Genomic DNA, 18561 nt, shown 5'->3' with positions numbered 1-18561 from the left:
AAAGATTCTCAAAATTGCGAATAGACACTTCTTAGCAGTTTCTGAGTAGCTCCAGACTTACTCGGCATCTGCGATCAGTTCAGTGCTTGTCGTTCCTGGTTTGACGTCACAAACACACCCAGCGTTCGCCCAGACACTCCTCCGTTTCTCCAGCCACTCCCGCGTTTTTCCCAGAAACGGTAGCGTTTTTTCACACACACCTATAAAACGGTCAGTTTCCACCCAGAAACACCCACTTCCTGTCAAGCACATTACGATCACCAGAACGAAGAAAAAACCTCGTAATGCCGTGAGTAAAATACCTAACTGCGTAGCAAATTTACTTGGTGCAGTCGCACTGCGGACATTGCGCATGCGCATTAGCGACTAATACTCCGTTGCGAAAGAAAAATAACGAGCAAACAACTCGGAATGACCACCAATGTTACTACAAGACACTGGGGTTACTGCAGAGTCAGTAGTGCGCCAATTTGCCTAGTGTAAAATGTGTGAATTTGTATTGCGCATGTTCACAAAAGGGCGCACAACTTTGAATTATCCAGAAAGAGAGGCAGCACACATGTACGGGAATGCAGATTGGCTCCTATGGGGATGAAGGGGGGTGGGTACATGTAGCCTGAGTACTGTACACACGGATGCGGTCAGATGCCGGTCTGTTGCCCGGGAACATCCGGACAAGACGTTGGCTAAGGCACCAAATTGGTCAGGGCCTTCCTTGGCAGCAAGATATGGTAGGTAAATGCCATGGGGAACCCCAAATGCCTGAAGCAGAGGTGTCACTATGTGGAGCGCGAACCACACCCAGGTGTCATCCTTGAAGGGGGTGACACCAAAATTGTGTCTCCTTCACAATGATAGGGAGGTGGGGGCTGCACTGTGGGATTATCTGCAGTGCCCGGTTCCTGTCATTGAGGACGAGCTGGCAGTGCAGACAGAATCTCAGGGAATACTGGGCATGCCCCGGGAATGATGAAAACAGTGGGTGTTTGTGAGGCCACACCACTTGCCCACTTTTGGGTGGCGACATTGTGCGCACCAGGTGTCCCCACACCAAGTGACGCCTCTGGCCTCAAGTACCTTTAGGCAATGACCGCCTGGGCTGGTGATGTTATAACAAAGGTAGTCAGGTCCCATAGTCATGATATTAACCATCTCCAGCTTGGTCAGCATAGGACTGAATTTACTGGGGGCATTGGTCCACAAAACAAAATGTGGCTCCCCTGTGTTGAAAGCACCAGGTCCTTTCCCATATCCATGGGTATAGGGCTGTACAGTATGTCAGTATTCCATCCTGGCCCTCTGATCATACGTGTGACACATAATCATTCCTGTCTCTCCTCCTAGGTGCTGTCGCCTCTATCTAAGGGTCTGTTCCACAGAGCCATCGCTGAGAGTGGGGCCATGACCATGTCTGTTTTAGTGGCCAGCAAGGATGAAGATCTCATTTTCTATAGAAATGTGAGTACTCCTTTCTATGTCTTATTAATCATGTGGTGCACTGTAACATCCACGGTACTAATCCCACAGTCACTTAGATAGAAGCCAGTGTGTCCTCATGTGTGTTTAAAGTGATAAAATTGTCTTGTGAGAAGGCCAGGAAAAAAGATGAAGATCGTTATTCATAACTAGATGAAGTATCCGGCATTGCCCGGGTTTAAATTTCCCAGTTATTAAGTTGACCAATGAGTTGGATGGACAAAATGGAAAGCTGCTCAATCAGATTGTAATGTCACTCAGGTGCTAAAAGGGGAGGGGTAATTCTGTGTAGGAAAAAAACGGTGTTCCCTAATGCACACCGAGTGAAAAATATTACTACATAATAATAGTCAGATAATACGGAGATCTTAGTTGCGTATATCTGCAGATATGGGGTTAAGCCCCCAGGCCGATCGACAAGGCTTCTGCGTCACTGGGGGTCCCTAATACTAGGTATGGGTCCGGGGTGCAGGACCCCACGATGTCGGCACAGGTCGGCCACCCCAGGTCAGCACACAGGTGAAAATTAATAGGGGTTAATAAGAAGCACAGAAGTGCTATGTAAGTGGTGTGATTAAAATAATATATACAAAGTGATAGGAAAAATCAAAAGTGTTAATAAAGTGTTAGGGAGTGCCGACCTGAAGCAGCCCAGCCATACCGACACAGGGGCCACCGCACCCCACACCCACCCCATGAATAATTACAAATATGTCTGGGTTAAATTCCCAGTGTAAGGCCACATGGTAATGGCTCCTACAGCATCTGAGAGCCAGCTTACCTGGGGATACCCCTGGCTTCCCCTATGGCACTCGGGAGTCAGCAATCCCTCCTAATGCTGACCCATCTATACCTCTCTAAATACAATACACAAAATGGAAAGCTGCTCAATCAGATTGTAATGTCACTCAGGTGCTAAAAGGGAGGGGTAATTCTGTGTAGGAAAAAACTGTGTTCCCTAATGCACACCGAGTGAAAAATATTACTACATAATAGTCAGATAATACAGAGATCTTAGTTGCGTATATCTGCAGATATAGGGTTAAGCCCCCAGGCCGATCGACAAGGCTTCTCCGTCACTGGGGGTCCCTAATACTAGGTATGGGTCCCGAGTGCCATAGGGGAAGCCAGGGGTATCCCCAGGTAAGCTGGCTCTCAGATGCTATAGGAGCCATTACCATGTGGCCTTACACTGGGAATTTAACCCAGACATATTTGTAATTATTCATGGGGTGGGTGTGGGGTGCGGTGGCCCCTGTATCGGTATGGCTGGGCTGCTTCAGGTCGGCACACCCTAACACTTTATTAACACTTATGATTTTCCCTGTCACTTTGTATATATTATTTTAATCACACCACTTACATAGCACTTCTGTGCTTCTTATTAACCCCTATTAATTCTCACCTGTGTGCTGACCTGGGGTGGCCGACCTGTGCCAACATCGTGGGGTCCTGCACCCCGGACCCATACCTAGTATTAGGGACCCCCAGTGACGGAGAAGCCTTGTCGATCGGCCTGGGGGCTTAACCCTATATCTGCAGTTATACGCAACTAAGATCTCCGTATTATCTGACTATTATGTAGTAATATTTTTCACTCGGTGTGCATTAGGGAACACAGTTTTTTCCTACAATGAGTTGGATGGAACAGTCAACAGTTTAAAAATAATTAGCAGCTCTCCCAACACACCCATGAGGCAGCTGCCCAGTGTAATTTTTGGGGTGTTGTCAGTAGCCCTGATCCCCAGCTTTCCTCTGTTCAGTTTTATAACAACTTTTACATTGCAAGATGGGTTTAAAGTTTTCCTTCTGTTATCAATGTTGCTATTCCGAGGCCTTTGGGTACACAACATTTTTTGTCTTCCCACCTCCATTTCTGTCAACTTAGTTAATTGAATTATGGTTATTTCTGTCAGTTATTACAGTTCATTAAAGCTTTTATCCAAAACCATCCAGTGGAAGGCCCAGAACAGGCTTCCTGTGTCAAAGTGCTGCCCACCGTACACCAACGGGAGGTCCGACTGGGACACTAACCCACCTAAAATCTGGTCAAGATGAAACTGGACCACTTCACATTGGTGTCGCCCCAATAGGTCCAAGGATGTCCGAATGCATAAGCGGACAAACAAACAGACCAATTCATTGCATATATAAGATGTCACATGACTGCCCCACAAATTTTCTTAGCCGGTGGCTATACCACATAAGATGGAGGATGTGTTGTTTATAGAGAGCTGGGGCAGTACATTCATATGCATCTCCTTTTACACTAGCCTGTGTATACCTGCGCTCATGGTTGGACTGGTCCACTGGTGTACAGGGACATTCCCAGTGGGTCCTACTGCCTGAGGGCCCCTCATTCTCCTCTAGGGGTCAATAACTTGGGGGAGCAGGATCATAGATGAACTTGGGTGTTTGGTTTACTTCTATGAAAATTAAACCAAGCTTAACTATCCTGTCAATCAGAGTGGGTGGCCCTGATACATGACTCCTTTATAAAGTGATCCTATTCTCCTCTGTACTGCTTAGCTAAATGTATCTGTGGGGGCTGACCACACGTCATCCAGTGGCTGGCCACTCATCGTAACTGTGAACACCTACCACTGAAGCTGGACCCTTCATGTTCCAGTGAAGGTGACAATGCATGCACTAAGCAATAGTTATGTACACATTTCTGCATTTGTGATTTGCAATCAGCCTGTACCTGCCCTGTGTGCTCTAGATGTAAAGGCTCAAGGTCTAAGAACTGTCTGCCGTTGTTGCAATAACATCTCCATCTTCCCCTCCCCAATGTATTGTTAATAAAAATAAAAATAAAAATTTTATTTATCAAAACGAGAAACATTTTTGAGAGTTAAAGTACCAACCAATCAGATCACAACTGTCATTGTAAAATGTAAAACAGAAGCTGATTGGCTAGTACTTTATCTCTCACAATTTTACCTTTCTACGAGCTTAAATACCCATGCTTACCGACTTTCTGGCTGCCCCATGCGAGAGGGTGCAGTGAGGTCGGTATAATAGTGGGTGTGGGCGGAGTGAAGGCATGGACATGAAGGCATGAACACGCGATTGCATCATTGTAGCCCTGCCCCAGCTATTTAATGCCCAGATTACCAGCATTGAATAGCAGGGTGCGGGGCTACGATGACGCAATTCAGCGTGAATCGCGTCATCAGTGTCCCTGAACCTTCCACTTTCAAGGACAGCTGCGGGGAAGTCTGGGCAGGGTTGCCTTTTCGTATGGGCTCAATGGACAGTTACCCAAGGGCTCCAGGAGTATAAGGGTCTTAGGCTGATAGCTGAAGGTCCCCTTTTTCCAGGGGTACCAGATTTTTGAAAATCGTCCCTAGGGAACCGGAGATGTCGGATTTGAAAGCAGTGGTCTCCATCTGAGCCTTTTAATTGCTCTTCCCATCCAGATATCTCGGGATCTGTCTGACTTATACCCCTTTTCAACTGCCAGCACGGGTCGCAGCCGTGTCGCCTGACAAGGCTGCGACCCGTGCTACAGCCCCCTTTCATCGGCGCTCACAACCTGGCATATCACCGGGTTGGTGACGCTGCTGCTGACGCGGCAGGGGCGGTGCTGGGAGATCACATGATCTCCCAGCGCCGCCCTTCCACACACTGTGAACAGGAGCCGTGCCGCCTCGACACGGCTCCCGTTCACACTAGACAGCTAGCCGGGTTGAACAAGTGTTCAACCCGGCTAGCTACCCGGGTAGGATTCCCGGATCACTTGATCTGGGAATTTGCAGAGGGACCCTTTTCCACTAGGGAAAAACCCGGGTAAATGCGCGCCCCCGCACATTTACCTGTGTTTCTAAGAGCTAAGAGCTAAGGGGTATTAGAGTTTTTCTGAGGGTAGACTCCAAAAGCTGTGACTCTTCCCTTTCAGTGGATACTGGTAGCTTGTCTCTACTATGCCCAGAAACAGAGATATCAGCCTTCCAGCAGCTGGTCCCTGCTCCAGCTCCACACGCCTGGTATGCAGTTTTATACTTTCATCGGTGGATCGCTGCGGCTCCTGAACTCTGTTCCCCAAGTCCCCAGTACCTCCTGAAAGGTGTCCCCAGTACCTCCTGAAAGGTGGGACTATCTAGTTTGTATTCCATTGAAACCTAAGAAAATAAGAATTTACTTACCGATAATTCTATTTCTCGTAGTCCGTAGTGGATGCTGGGACTCCGTCAGGACCATGGGGAATAGCGGCTCCGCAGGAGACAGGGCACAAAAGTAAAAGCTTTAGGATCAGGTGGTGTGCACTGGCTCCTCCCCCTATGACCCTCCTCCAAGCCTCAGTTAGGATACTGTGCCCGGACGAGCGTACACAATAAGGAAGGATTTTGAATCCCGGGTAAGACTCATACCAGCCACACCAATCACACTGTACAACCTGTGATCTGAACCCAGTTAACAGCATGATAACAGCGGAGCCTCTGAAAAGATGGCTCACAACAATAATAACCCGATTTTTGTAACAAGAACTATGTACAAGTATTGCAGACAATCCGCACTTGGGATGGGCGCCCAGCATCCACTACGGACTACGAGAAATAGAATTATCGGTAAGTAAATTCTTATTTTCTCTGACGTCCTAGTGGATGCTGGGACTCCGTCAGGACCATGGGGATTATACCAAAGCTCCCAAACGGGCGGGAGAGTGCGGATGACTCTGCAGCACCGAATGAGAGAACTCCAGGTCCTCCTCAGCCAGGGTATCAAATTTGTAGAATTTTGCAAACGTGTTTGCCACTGACCAAGTAGCAGCTCGGCAAAGTTGTAAAGACCCCTCGGGCAGCCGCCCAAGATGAGCCCACCTTCCTTGTGAAATGGGCATTTACATATTTTGGCTGTGGCAGGCCTGCCACAGAATGTGCAAGCTGAATTGTACTACACATCCAACTAGCAATCGTCTGCTTAGAAGCAAGAGCACCCAGTTTGTTGGGTGCATACAGGATAACAGCAAGTCAGTTTTCCTGACTCCAGCCGTCCTGGAAACTATATTTTCAGGGCCCTGACAACATCTAGCAACTTGGAGTCCTCCAAGTCCCTAGTAGCCGCAGGTACCACAATAAGCTGGTTCAGGTGAAACGCTGACACCACATTAGGGAGAAACTGGGGACGAGTCCGCAGCTCTGCCCTGTCCGAATGGACAATCAGATATGGGCTTTTGTGAGACAAAGCCACCAATTCTGACACTCGCCTGGCCGAGGCCAGGGCCAACAGCATGGTCACTTTTCATGTGAGATATTTCAAATCCACAGATTTGAGCGGTTTAAAATGTGATTTGAGGAATCCCAGAACTACGTTGAGATCCCACAGTGCCACTGGAGGCACAAAAGGGGTTTGTATATGCAGTACTCCCTTGACAAACTTCTGGACTTCAGGAAGTGAAGCCAATTCTTTCTGGAAGAAAATTGACAGGGACGAAATTTGAACCTTAATGGACCCCAATTTGAGGTCCATAGACACTCCTGTTTGCAGGAAATGCAGGAATCGACCGAGTTGAAATTTCTTCGTGGGGCCTTCCTTGCCTCACACCACGCAACATATTTTCGCCACATGTGGTGATAATGTTGTGCGGTCACCTCCTTCCTGGCTTTGACCAGGGTAGGAATGACCTCTTCCGGAATGCCTTTTTCCCTTAGGATCCGGCGTTCCACCGCCATGCCGTCAAACGCAGCCGCGGTAAGTCTTGGAACAGACATGGTACTTGCTGAAGCAAGTCCCTTCTTAGCGGCAGAGGCCATGAGTCCTCTGTGAGCATTTCTTGAAGTTCCGGGTACCAAGTCCTTCTTGGCCAATCCGGAGCCACGAATATAGTTCTTACTCCTCTACGTCTTATAATTCTCAGTACCTTGGGTATGAGAATCAGAGGATGGAACACATACACCGACTGGTACACAAACGGTGTTACCAGAACGTCCACAGCTATTGCCTGAGGGTCTCTTGACCTGGCGCAATACCTGTCCAATTTTTTGTTCAGGCGGGACGCCATCATGTCCACCTTTGGTCTTTCCCAACGGTTCACAATCATGTGGAAGACTTCCCGATGAAGTCCCCACTCTCCCGGGTGGAGGTCGTGCCTGCTGAGGAAGTCTGCTTCCCAGTTGTCCACTCCCGGAATGAACACTGCTGACAGTGCTATCACATGATTTTCCGCCCAGCGAAGAATCCTTGCAGTTTCTGCCATTGCCCTCCTGCTTCCTGTGCCGCCCTGTCTGTTTACGTGGGCGACTGCCGTGATGTTGTCCCACTGGATCAATACCGGCTGACCTTGAAGCAGAGGTCTTGCTAAGCTTAGAGCATTGTAAATTGCCCTTAGCTCCAGTATATTCATGTGGAGAGAAGTCTCCAGACTTGATCACACTCCCTGGAAATTTTTTCCTTGTGTGACTGCTCCCCAGCCTCTCAGGCTGGCATCCGTGGTCACCAGGACCCAGTCCTGAATGCCGAATCTGCGGCCCTTTAGTAGATGAGCACTCTGCAGCCACCGCAGAAGAAACACCCTTGTCCTTGGAGACAGGGTTATCCGCTGATGCATCTGAAGATGCGATCCGGAGCATTTTTCCAGCAGATCCCACTGAAAAGTTCTTGCGTGAAATCTGCCGAATGGAATCGCTTCGTAAGAAGCCACCATTTTTCCCAGGACCCTTGTGCAATGATGCACTGACACTTTTCCTGGTTTTAGGAGGTTCCTGACTAGCTCGGATAACTCCCTGGCTTTCTTCTCCGGGAGAAACACCCTTTTCTGGACTGTGTCCAGAATCATCCCTAGGAACAGCAGATGTGTCGTCGGAAACAGCTGCGGTTTTGGAATATTTAGAATCCACCCGTGCTGTCGTAGAACTACTTGAGATAGTGCTACTCCGACCTCCAACTGTTCTCTGGACCTTGCCCTTATCAGGAGATCGTCCATTTTCTTTGAAGAAGAATCATCATTTCGGCCATTACCTTGGTAAAGACCCGGGGTGCCGTGGATAATCCAACCGGCAGCGTCTGAAACTGATAGTGACAGTTCTGTACCACGAACCTGAGGTACCCTTGGTGAGAAGGGCAAATTGGGACATGGAGGTAAGCATCCCTGATGTCCCGGGACACCATATAGTCCCCTTCTTCCTGGTTCGCTACCACTGCTCTGAGTGACTCCATCTTGATTTGAACCTTTGTATGTAAGTGTTCAAATATTTCAGATTTAGAATAGGTCTCACCGAGCCGTCTGGCTTCAGTACCACAATATAGTGTGGAATAATACCCCTTTCCTTGTTGTAGGAGGGGTACTTTGATTATCACCTGCTGGGAATACAGCTTGTGAATTGTTTCCAATACTGCCTCCCTGTCGGAGGGAGACGTTGGTAAAGCAGACTTCAGGAACCTGCGAGGGGGAGACGTCTCGAATTTCCAATCTGTACCCCTGGGATACTACTTGTAGGATCCAGGGGTCCTGTACGGCCCCAGCGTCATGCTGAGGACTTGGCAGAAGCGGTGGAGGGCTTCTGTTCCTGGGAATGGGCTGCCTGCTGCAGTCTTCTTCCCTTTCCTCTATCCCTGGGCAGATATGACTGGCCTTTTGCCCGCTTGCCCTTATGGGGACGAAAGGACTGAGGCTGAAAAGACGATGTCTTTTTCTGCTGAGATGTGACTTAGGGTAAAAAAAGGTGGATTTTCCAGCTGTTGCCGTGGCCACCAGGTCCGATGGACCGACCCCAAATAACTCCTCCCCTTTATACGGCAATACTTCCATGTGCCGTTTGGAATCTGCATCACCTGACCACTGTCGTGTCCATAAACATCTTCTGGCAGATATGGACATCGCACTTACTCTTGATGCCAGAGTGCAATTATCCCTCTGTGCATCTCGCATATATAGAAATGCATCCTTTAAATGCTCTATAGTCAATAAAATACTGTCCCTGTCAAGGGTATCAATATTTTCAGTCAGGGAATCCGACCAAGCCACCCCAGCGCTGCACATCCAGGCTGAGGCGATCGCTGGTCGCAGTATAACACCAGTATGTGTGTATATACTTTTTTGGATATTTTCCAGCCTCCTATCAGCTGGCTCCTTGAGTGCGGCCCTATCTGGAGACGGTACCGCCACTTGTTTTGATAAGCGTGTGAGCGCCTTATCCACCCTAAGGGGTGTTTCCCAACGCGCCCTAACTTCTGGCGGGAAAGGGTATACCGCCAATAATTTTCTATCGGGGGAAACCCACGCATCATCACACACTTCATTTAATTTATCTGATTCAGGAAAAACTACAGGTAGTTTTTTCACACCCCACATAATACCCTTCTTTGTGGTACTTGTAGTATCAGAAATATGTAACACCTCCTTCATTGCCCTTAACATGTAACGTGTGGCCCTAAAGGAAAATACGTTTGTTTCTTCACCGTCGACACTGGAGTCAGTGTCCGTGTCTGTGTCTGTGTCGACCGACTGAGGTAAATGAGCGTTTTAAAGCCCCTGACGGTGTTTGAGACGCCTGGACAGGTACTAATTTGTTTGCCGGCCGTCTCATGTCGTCAACCGACCTTGCAGCGTGTTGACATTATCACGTAATTCCTTAAATAAGCCATCCATTCCGGTGTCGACTCCCTAGAGAGTGACATCACCATTTCAGGCAATTGCTCCGCCTCCTCACCAACATCGTCCTCATACATGTCGACACACACGTACCGACACACAGCACACACACAGGGAATGCTCTGATAGAGGACAGGACCCCACTAGCCCTTTGGGGAGACAGAGGGAGAGTTTGCCAGCACACACCAAAACGCTATAATTATACAGGGACAACCTTTATATAAGTGTTTTCCCTTATAGCATCCTAATATATAATCATATCGCCAAATAAGTGCCCCCCCCCCTCTCTGTTTTAACCCTGTTTCTGTAGTGCAGTGCAGGGGAGAGCCTGGGAGCCTTCCCACCAGCAGTTCTGTGAGGGAAAATGGCGCTGTGTGCTGAGGAGAATAGGCCCCGCCCCCTTTTCGGCGGGCTTCTTCTCCCGTTTTTCTGACAACCTGGCAGGGGTTAAATACATCCATATAGCCCCAGAGGCTATATGTGATGTATTTTTAGCCAGTATAGGTATTTTCATTGCTGCCCAGGGCGCCCCCCCCAGCGCCCTGCACCCTCAGTGACCGTTGGTGTGAAGTGTGCTGAGAGCAATGGCGCACAGCTGCAGTGCTGTGCGCTACCTCATGAAGACTGAGAAGTCTTCAGCCGCCGATTTCTGGACCTCTTCTCTCTTCAGCATCTGCAAGGGGGTCGGCGGCGCGGCTCCGGTGACCCATCCAGGCTGTACCTGTGATCGTCCCTCTGGAGCTAGTGTCCAGTAGCCTAAGAAGCAAATCCATCCTGCACGCAGGTGAGTTCACTTCTTCTCCCCTAAGTCCCTCGTTGCAGTGAGCCTGTTGCCAGCAGGACTCACTGAAAATAAAAAACCTAATAAACTTTTACTCTAAGCAGCTCTTTAGGAGAGCCACCTAGATTGCACCCTTCTCGGCCGGGCACAAAAATCTAACTGAGGCTTGGAGGAGGGTCATAGGGGGAGGAGCCAGTGCACACCACCTGATCCTAAAGCTTTTACTTTTGTGCCCTATTGTGCTATTCCCCATGGTCCTGACGGAGTCCCAGCATCCACTAGGACGTCAGAGAAAACTATTTCCAGAAACTGGAGATATCTGCAGTCAAGTAAGCTGCCCTCCCACTGGAAAATTATGAATATTAAGCACACTCCACTATCCACCCCTTCCCTGCATATTAAACACCACCTACCACCCTGTAAGTCATGTACTGGGGCCCCTTCGTTCAGCTCAATGCCCTCTTTCTCTATCGTCCTAGTGGATGCTGGGGTTCCTGAAAGGACCATGGGGAATAGCGGCTCCGCAGGAGACAGGGCACAAAAAGTAAAGCTTTTCCAGATCAGGTGGTGTGCACTGGCTCCTCCCCCCATGACCCTCCTCCAGACTCCAGTTAGATTTTTGTGCCCGGCCGAGAAGGGTGCAATCTAGGTGGCTCTCCTAAAGAGCTGCTTAGAAAAAGTTTAGCTAGGTTTTTTATTTTACAGTGATTCCTGCTGGCAACAGGATCACTGCAGCGAGGGACTGAGGGGAGAAGGAGTCAACTCACCTGCGTGCAGGATGGATTGGCTTCTTGGCTACTGGACATCAAGCTCCAGAGGGACGATCACAGGTACAGCCTGGATGGTCACCGGAGCCGCGCCGCCGGCCCCCTTGCAGATGCTGAAGTCAGAAGAGGTCCAGAATCGGCGGCTGAAGACTCCTGCAGTCTTCTAAAGGTAGCGCACAGCACTGCAGCTGTGCGCCATTTTCCTCTCAGCACACTTCACACGCGGTCACTGAGGGTGCAGGGCGCTGGGGGGGGGCGCCCTGGGAGGCAAATGTAACCTATATAAAGGCTAAAAATACCTCACATATAGCCCCCAGAGGCTATATGGAGATATTTAACCCCTGCCTGATTTCTCTAAATAGCGGGAGACGAGCCCGCCGGAAAAGGGGCGGGGCCTATCTCCTCAGCACACGGCGCCATTTCCTCTCACAGCTCCGCTGGTCAGGACGGCTCCCAAGTCTCTCCCCTGCACTGCACTACAGAAACAGGGTAAAACAGAGAGGGGGGGGCAAATTTATGGCGATATTTTGATATAACAAAGCAGCTATAAGGGAGCACTTATTATAAGGCTATCCCTGATATATATATAGCGCTTTTGGTGTGTGCTGGCAAACTCTCCCTCTGTCTCCCCAAAGGGCTAGTGGGTCCTGTCTTCGTTAGGAGCATTCCTGGTGTGTCTGCTGTGTGTCGGTACGTGTGTGTCGACATGTATGAGGACGATATTGGTGTGGAGGCGGAGCAATTGCCAAATATGAGGATGTCACCCCCTAGGGAGTCGACACCAGAATGGATGCCTTTATTTATGGAACTACGGGATAGTGTCAACACGCTAAAGCAGTCGTTTGACGACATGAGGCGGCCGGACAATCAATTAGTGCCTGTCCAGGCGACTCAAACACCGTCAGGGGCTGTGAAACGCCTTTTGCCTCAGTCGGTCGACACAGACCCAGACACAGGCACTGACTCCAGTGGTGACGGTGACGAATCAACCGTATTTTCCAGTAGGGCCACACGTTATATGATTTTGGCAATGAAGGAGGCGTTACATTTAGCTGATACTACAGGTACCACTAAACAGGGTATTATGTGTGAAAAAACTACCTATAGTTTTTCCTGAATCAGAAGAATTAAATGACGTGTGTAATGAAGCGTGGGTTGCCCCTGATAAAAAGCTGATAATTTCAAAGAAATTATTGGCATTATACCCTTTCCCGCCAGAGGTTAGGGAGCGCTGGGAAACACCTCCTAGGGTGGACAAGGCGCTAACACGCTTATCTAAACAAGTGGCGTTACCCTCTCCTGAGACGGCCGCACTTAAAGATCCATCAGATAGGAGGATGGAAAATATCCAAAAAAGTATATACACACATGCAGGTGTTATACTACGACCAGCTGTAGCGACTGCCTGGATGTGCAGTGCTGGGGTAGTTTGGTCAGAGTCCCTGATTGAAAATATTGATACCCTGGACAGGGACAATATTTTACTGTCGTTAGAACAAATAAAGGATGCATTTCTTTATATGCGTGATGCACAGAGGGATATCTGCACACTGGCATCACGGGTAAGTGCTATGTCCATTTCGGCCAGAAGAGCTTTATGGACGCGACAGTGGACAGGCGATGCGGATTCAAAACGGCATATGGAAGTTTTGCTGTATAAAGGGGAGGAGTTATTTGGAGTCGGTCTATCAGATTTGGTGGCCACGGCTACAGCCGGGAAATCCACTTTTCTACCTCAAGTCACTCCCCAACAGAAAAAGGCACCGACTTTTCAACCGCAGCCCTTTTGTTCCTTTAAAAATAAGAGAGCAAAGGGCTATTCATATCTGCCACGAGGCAGAGGTCGAGGGAAGAGACAGCAACACGCAGCTCCTTCCCAGGAACAGAAGCCCTCCCCGGCTTCTACAAAAGCCTCAGCATGACGCTGGGGCTTCTCAAGCAGACTCGGGGACGGTGGGCGGTCGTCTCAAAAATTACAGCGCGCAGTGGGCTCACTCGCAGGTAGATCCCTGGATCCTGCAGATAATATCTCAAGGGTACAGGTTGGAATTAGAGACAGATCCACCTCGCCGTTTCCTGAAGTCTGCTTTACCAACGTCCCCCTCCGAAAGGGAGACGGTTTTGGAAGCCATTCACAAGCTGTACTCTCAGCAGGTGATAGTCAAGGTACCTCTTCTACAACAAGGGAAGGGGTATTATTCCACTCTTTTTGTGGTACCGAAGCCGGATGGCTCGGTAAGGCCTATTCTAAATCTGAAGTCCTTGAACCTGTACATAAAGAAGTTCAAGTTCAAGATGGAGTCACTCAGAGCAGTGATAGCGAACCTGGAAGAGGGGGACTTTATGGTATCCTTGGACATCAAGGATGCGTATCTCCACGTTCCAATTTACCCCTCACACCAGGGGTACCTCAGGTTCGTTGTACAAAACTGTCACTATCAGTTTCAGACGCTGCCGTTCGGATTGTCCACGGCACCTCGGGTCTTTACAAAGGTAATGGCCGAGATGATGATTCTTCTTCGAAGAAAAGGCATATTAATTATCCCATACTTGGACGATCTCCTAATAAGGGCAAGGTCCAGAGAACAGCTAGAGATGGGATTAGCACTGTCTCAAGAAGTGCTAAAACAGCACGGGTGGATTCTGAATATTCCAAAATCCCAGTTAATGCCGACAACTCGCCTGCTGTTCCTAGGGATGATTCTGGACACGGTTCAGAAAAAGGTTTTTCTCCCGGAAGAAAAAGCCAAGGAGTTATCCGAGCTTGTCAGGAACCTCCTAAAACCAGGAAAGGTGTCTGTACATCAATGCACAAGAGTCCTGGGAAAAAGGATGGCTTCTTACGAAGCAATTCCATTCGGCAGATTCCACGCAAGAATTTTCCAAAGGGATCTGTTGGACAAATGGTCAGGGTCGCATCTTCAGATGCACCTACGGATAACCCTGTCTCCAAGGACAAGGGTGTCTCTTCTGTGGTGGTTGCAGAGTCCTCATCTATTGGAGGGCCGCAGATTCGGCATACAGGATTGGATCCTGGTGACCACGGACGCCAGCCTGAGAGGCTGGGGAGCAGTCACACAAGGAAGAAACTTCCAGGGAGTATGGACGAGCCTGGAAACGTCTCTTCACATAAACATTCTGGAACTAAGAGCAATATACAATGCTCTAAGCCAGGCAGAACCTCTGCTTCAGGGAAAACCGGTGTTGATCCAGTCGGACAACATCACGGCAGTCGCCCATGTGAACAGACAGGGCGGCACAAGAAGCAGGAGTGCAATGGCAGAAGCTGCAAGGATTCTTCGCTGGGCAGAGAATCATGTGATAGCACTGTCAGCAGTGTTCATCCCGGAAGTGGACAACTGGGAAGCAGACTTCCTCAGCAGACACGATCTTCACCCGGGAGAGTGGGGACTTCATCCAGAAGTCTTCCACATGCTGGTAACCCGTTGGGAAAGACCAATGGTGGACATGATGGCGTCTCGCCTCAACAAAAAACTGGACAGGTATTGCGCCAGGTCAAGAGATCCGCAGGCAATAGCTGTGGACGCGCTGGTAACGCCTTGGGTGTACCAGTCGGTGTATGTGTTTCCTCCTCTGCCTCTCATACCAAAAGTATTGAGAATTATACGGCAAAGAGGCGTAAGAACGATACTAGTGGTTCCGGATTGGCCAAGAAGGACTTGGTACCCGGAACTTCAAGAGATGATCACGGAAGATCCGTGGCCTCTACCTCTAAGGAGGGACTTGCTTCAGCAGGGTCCCTGTCTGTTTCAAGACTTACCGCGGCTGCGTTTGACGGCATGGCGGTTGAACGCCGGATCCTAAAGGAAAAAGGCATGCCGGAAGAAGTCATTCCTACTTTGATTAAAGCAAGGAAGGAAGTAACCGTGCAACATTATCACCGAATTTGGCGAAAATATGTTGCGTGGTGCGAAGATCGGAGTGCTCCGACGGAGGAATTTCAACTGGGTCGATTCCTACATTTCCTGCAATCAGGATTGTCTATGGGTCTCAAATTGGGATCTATTAAGGTTCAAATTTCGGCCCTGTCGATTTTCTTTCAAAAAGAATTGGCTTCAGTCCCTGAAGTCCAGACCTTTGTTAAGGGAGTGCTACATATACAGCCTCCTGTGGTGCCTCCAGTGGCACCGTGGGATCTCAATGTGGGTTTGGACTTTCTAAAATCTCATTGGTTTGAACCACTAAAGAAGGTGGATTTGAAATATCTCACATGGAAAGTGACCATGCTTCTAGCCCTGGCTTCGGCCAGGAGAGTGTCAGAACTGGCAGCTTTATCTTACAAAAGCCCATATCTGATTTTCCATTCGGACAGGGCAGAACTGCGGACTCGTCCGCATTTTCTCCCTAAGGTGGTGTCAGCATTTCATCTGAACCAGCCTATTGTAGTGCCTGCGGCTACAAGTGACTTGGAGGACTCCAAGTTACTGGACGTTGTCAGAGCATTAAAAATATATATTGCAAGGACAGCTGGAGTCAGAAAATCTGACTCGTTGTTTATATTGTATGCACCCAACAAGATGGGTGCTCCTGCGTCTAAGCAGACGATTGCTCGTTGGATCTGTAGCACAATCCAACTTGCACATTCTGTGGCAGGCCTGCCACAGCCTAAATCTGTAAAGGCCCACTCCACAAGGAAGGTGGGCTCATCTTGGGCGGCTGCCCGAGGGGTCTCGGCATTACAACTTTGCCGAGCAGCTACGTGGTCAGGGGAGAACACGTTTGTAAAATTTTACAAATTTGATACTCTGGCTAAGGAGGACCTGGAGTTCTCTCATTCGGTGCTGCAGAGTCATCCGCACTCTCCCGCCCGTTTGGGAGCTTTGGTATAATCCCCATGGTCCTTTCAGGAACCCCAGCATCCACTAGGACGATAGAGAAAATAAGATTTTACTTACCGATAAATCTATTTCTCGGAGTCCGTAGTGGATGCTGGGCGCCCATCCCAAGTGCGGATTATCTGCAATAATTGTACATAGTTATTGTTAACTAATTCGGGTTATTGTTGAAGGAAGCCATCTTTCAGAGGCTCCGCTGTTATCATACTGTTAACTGGGTTTAGATCACAAGTTGTACGGTGTGATTGGTGTGGCTGGTATGAGTCTTACCCGGGATTCAAAATCCTCCCTTATTGTGTACGCTCGTCCGGGCACAGTACCTAACTGGAGTCTGGAGGAGGGTCATGGGGGGAGGAGCCAGTGCACACCACCTGATCTGGAAAAGCTTTACTTTTTGTGCCCTGTCTCCTGCGGAGCCGCTATTCCCCATGGTCCTTTCAGGAACCCCAGCATCCACTACGGACTCCGAGAAATAGATTTATCGGTAAGTAAAATCTTATTTTTACAGTTTACTTTTCTCCCTCCCGCCCCATCTCCCACCATCTGTGCAGTAAAGGAGTAATTAGCAGAAATTACTGCTCCCGGTCCTACATGCTGAGCAGAAGATAGAACACCCCCTATTGCCCGCAGGACATCAAAGCTGCTGCTGATAGCACCTACCCCCACCCCTACTGCTGGGGGACTGGTAGGGTCCCCAGTGCATTGCTTTTCCCAGGGGCCTACACTGCAGATAAGATGGCCCTGGGTCTAGGAAGCTGCGGGGAGGTGATGCTGGCTCCAGGAGACTTGCCTGTCCTACCAAGTGTGCCAGGAGCACCACCCAATTTTCGGGATCCTCCCGGCCGATACGGGATAGTAGGCAAGTATGCTTAAAGACAGTGTCGGACTGGGGCATGAAGGGCCCACCGGGGTAATGCAGTTATAGGGGCCCATACTTAGGGGTGTGACCAGCCTACAAAGGGGGTGTGGCCAGCCTCCACAGATGCTTGAAATACACAATAGTTTAGTGCAGTTTAATGCAACATATCTACCATGTATAATACAAGTGCACAGTCTGGAACCTGATCCCTAGAGGAAGGAGTGGGCCCTCAGGCAGTGGGGCCTACCGGTTGTTTCCCTGGTATCCCTGTGGGCCAGTCCGACCCTGCTTAAAGACAGTCCAGTATTTCCAGTATTTGTTCCATATCGCTAGTTGTGAAGCTTGTACTAAGTGCTTGTATTAAAGGCTGGCATTTAGCAGCAAGATGTAAAGCGGACAATTTTTTAAAGGCAAAACCAACCAGGTTTTGCAAACTTGCCACTTGTTTCAATTCGCAGGATATTACATCTGGCCTCAGTCTTGGATGAAGCATTTGGCTCATGTCTTGTAGGGCCCCATGTAAATATAATCTATATTTCTATCCGCAGTTAGTGGCTCATCATTCAGGCTGTGACCCGGCCTCGGTGGCAGAGTGCCTGAAGAGCAAATCAGAGGAGGAACTTCTCTCCATTGTGACTCAAACGGTACGTTCTTTCATTGCTTCATCCAGACTACAATGATAAATGCAAAGTTTATAAACAGATTATAATTATCAGGACATTACCGTAACTGTGTACGCTTGTAATTAGGTTTACACATAAGTGTAAGGAAAGTAGGATTGGTTCTGCTTTTTTTTAGATGCAGTGTAGACAGAAGCAGTATGATGACGGTTCAGTTTTTGCAATTAATGTTGCTGTATTGTAGAACCTTTGTAGATTTCTCTCTATCTGACCGAGTCATGACATGTTATAGAGTCACAATCACCAGACGGCTGCATTATCACTATCGTTGGGTTACATAAGGTAATAAGAACATACAGGGGCTGTGGCGTCACAAGCCGGTTGCGGGGGGTGCGGCAGCCCAATTTAATAGGTGGGACAGTTTCTGACCTAAAAAAGTTGGAAATCGCTGTCTTTCCGACAAGATGGCAGTTCCGACTTGAATTGAATACCCCCCCATAAATGCAGAAGTATGTCAACGTTTCAATGTTTTATTCCATCATCATCAGGATATAAAACATAATATACAAACTGACCCCACACATACCACACATGCATCAGCGGCGTCCG

The 18561-nt window shown here is 48.9% G+C and overlaps 1 protein-coding gene across 5 annotated transcripts in view; it reads left to right on the top strand.

The window, feature by feature from the left end:
- The window catches only part of LOC134969577 (fatty acyl-CoA hydrolase precursor, medium chain-like), a 131164-nt gene that overhangs the window by 83426 nt on the left and 29177 nt on the right, over positions 1 to 18561 (top strand). For all 5 annotated transcript variants that reach the window (XM_063945624.1, XM_063945623.1, XM_063945622.1 and 2 more), the window contains 2 exons: positions 1345 to 1458; positions 17881 to 17976. In XM_063945624.1, the coding sequence (XP_063801694.1) occupies positions 1345 to 1458; positions 17881 to 17976 (210 nt within the window). The remainder of the gene's footprint in view (positions 1 to 1344; positions 1459 to 17880; positions 17977 to 18561) is intronic.

The sequence above is a fragment of the Pseudophryne corroboree genome, chromosome 11 (genome assembly GCF_028390025.1).
Source record: "Pseudophryne corroboree isolate aPseCor3 chromosome 11, aPseCor3.hap2, whole genome shotgun sequence".
NCBI lineage: Eukaryota > Metazoa > Chordata > Amphibia > Anura > Myobatrachidae > Pseudophryne > Pseudophryne corroboree.
This window is presented reverse-complemented; position numbering and strand designations above follow the sequence as displayed.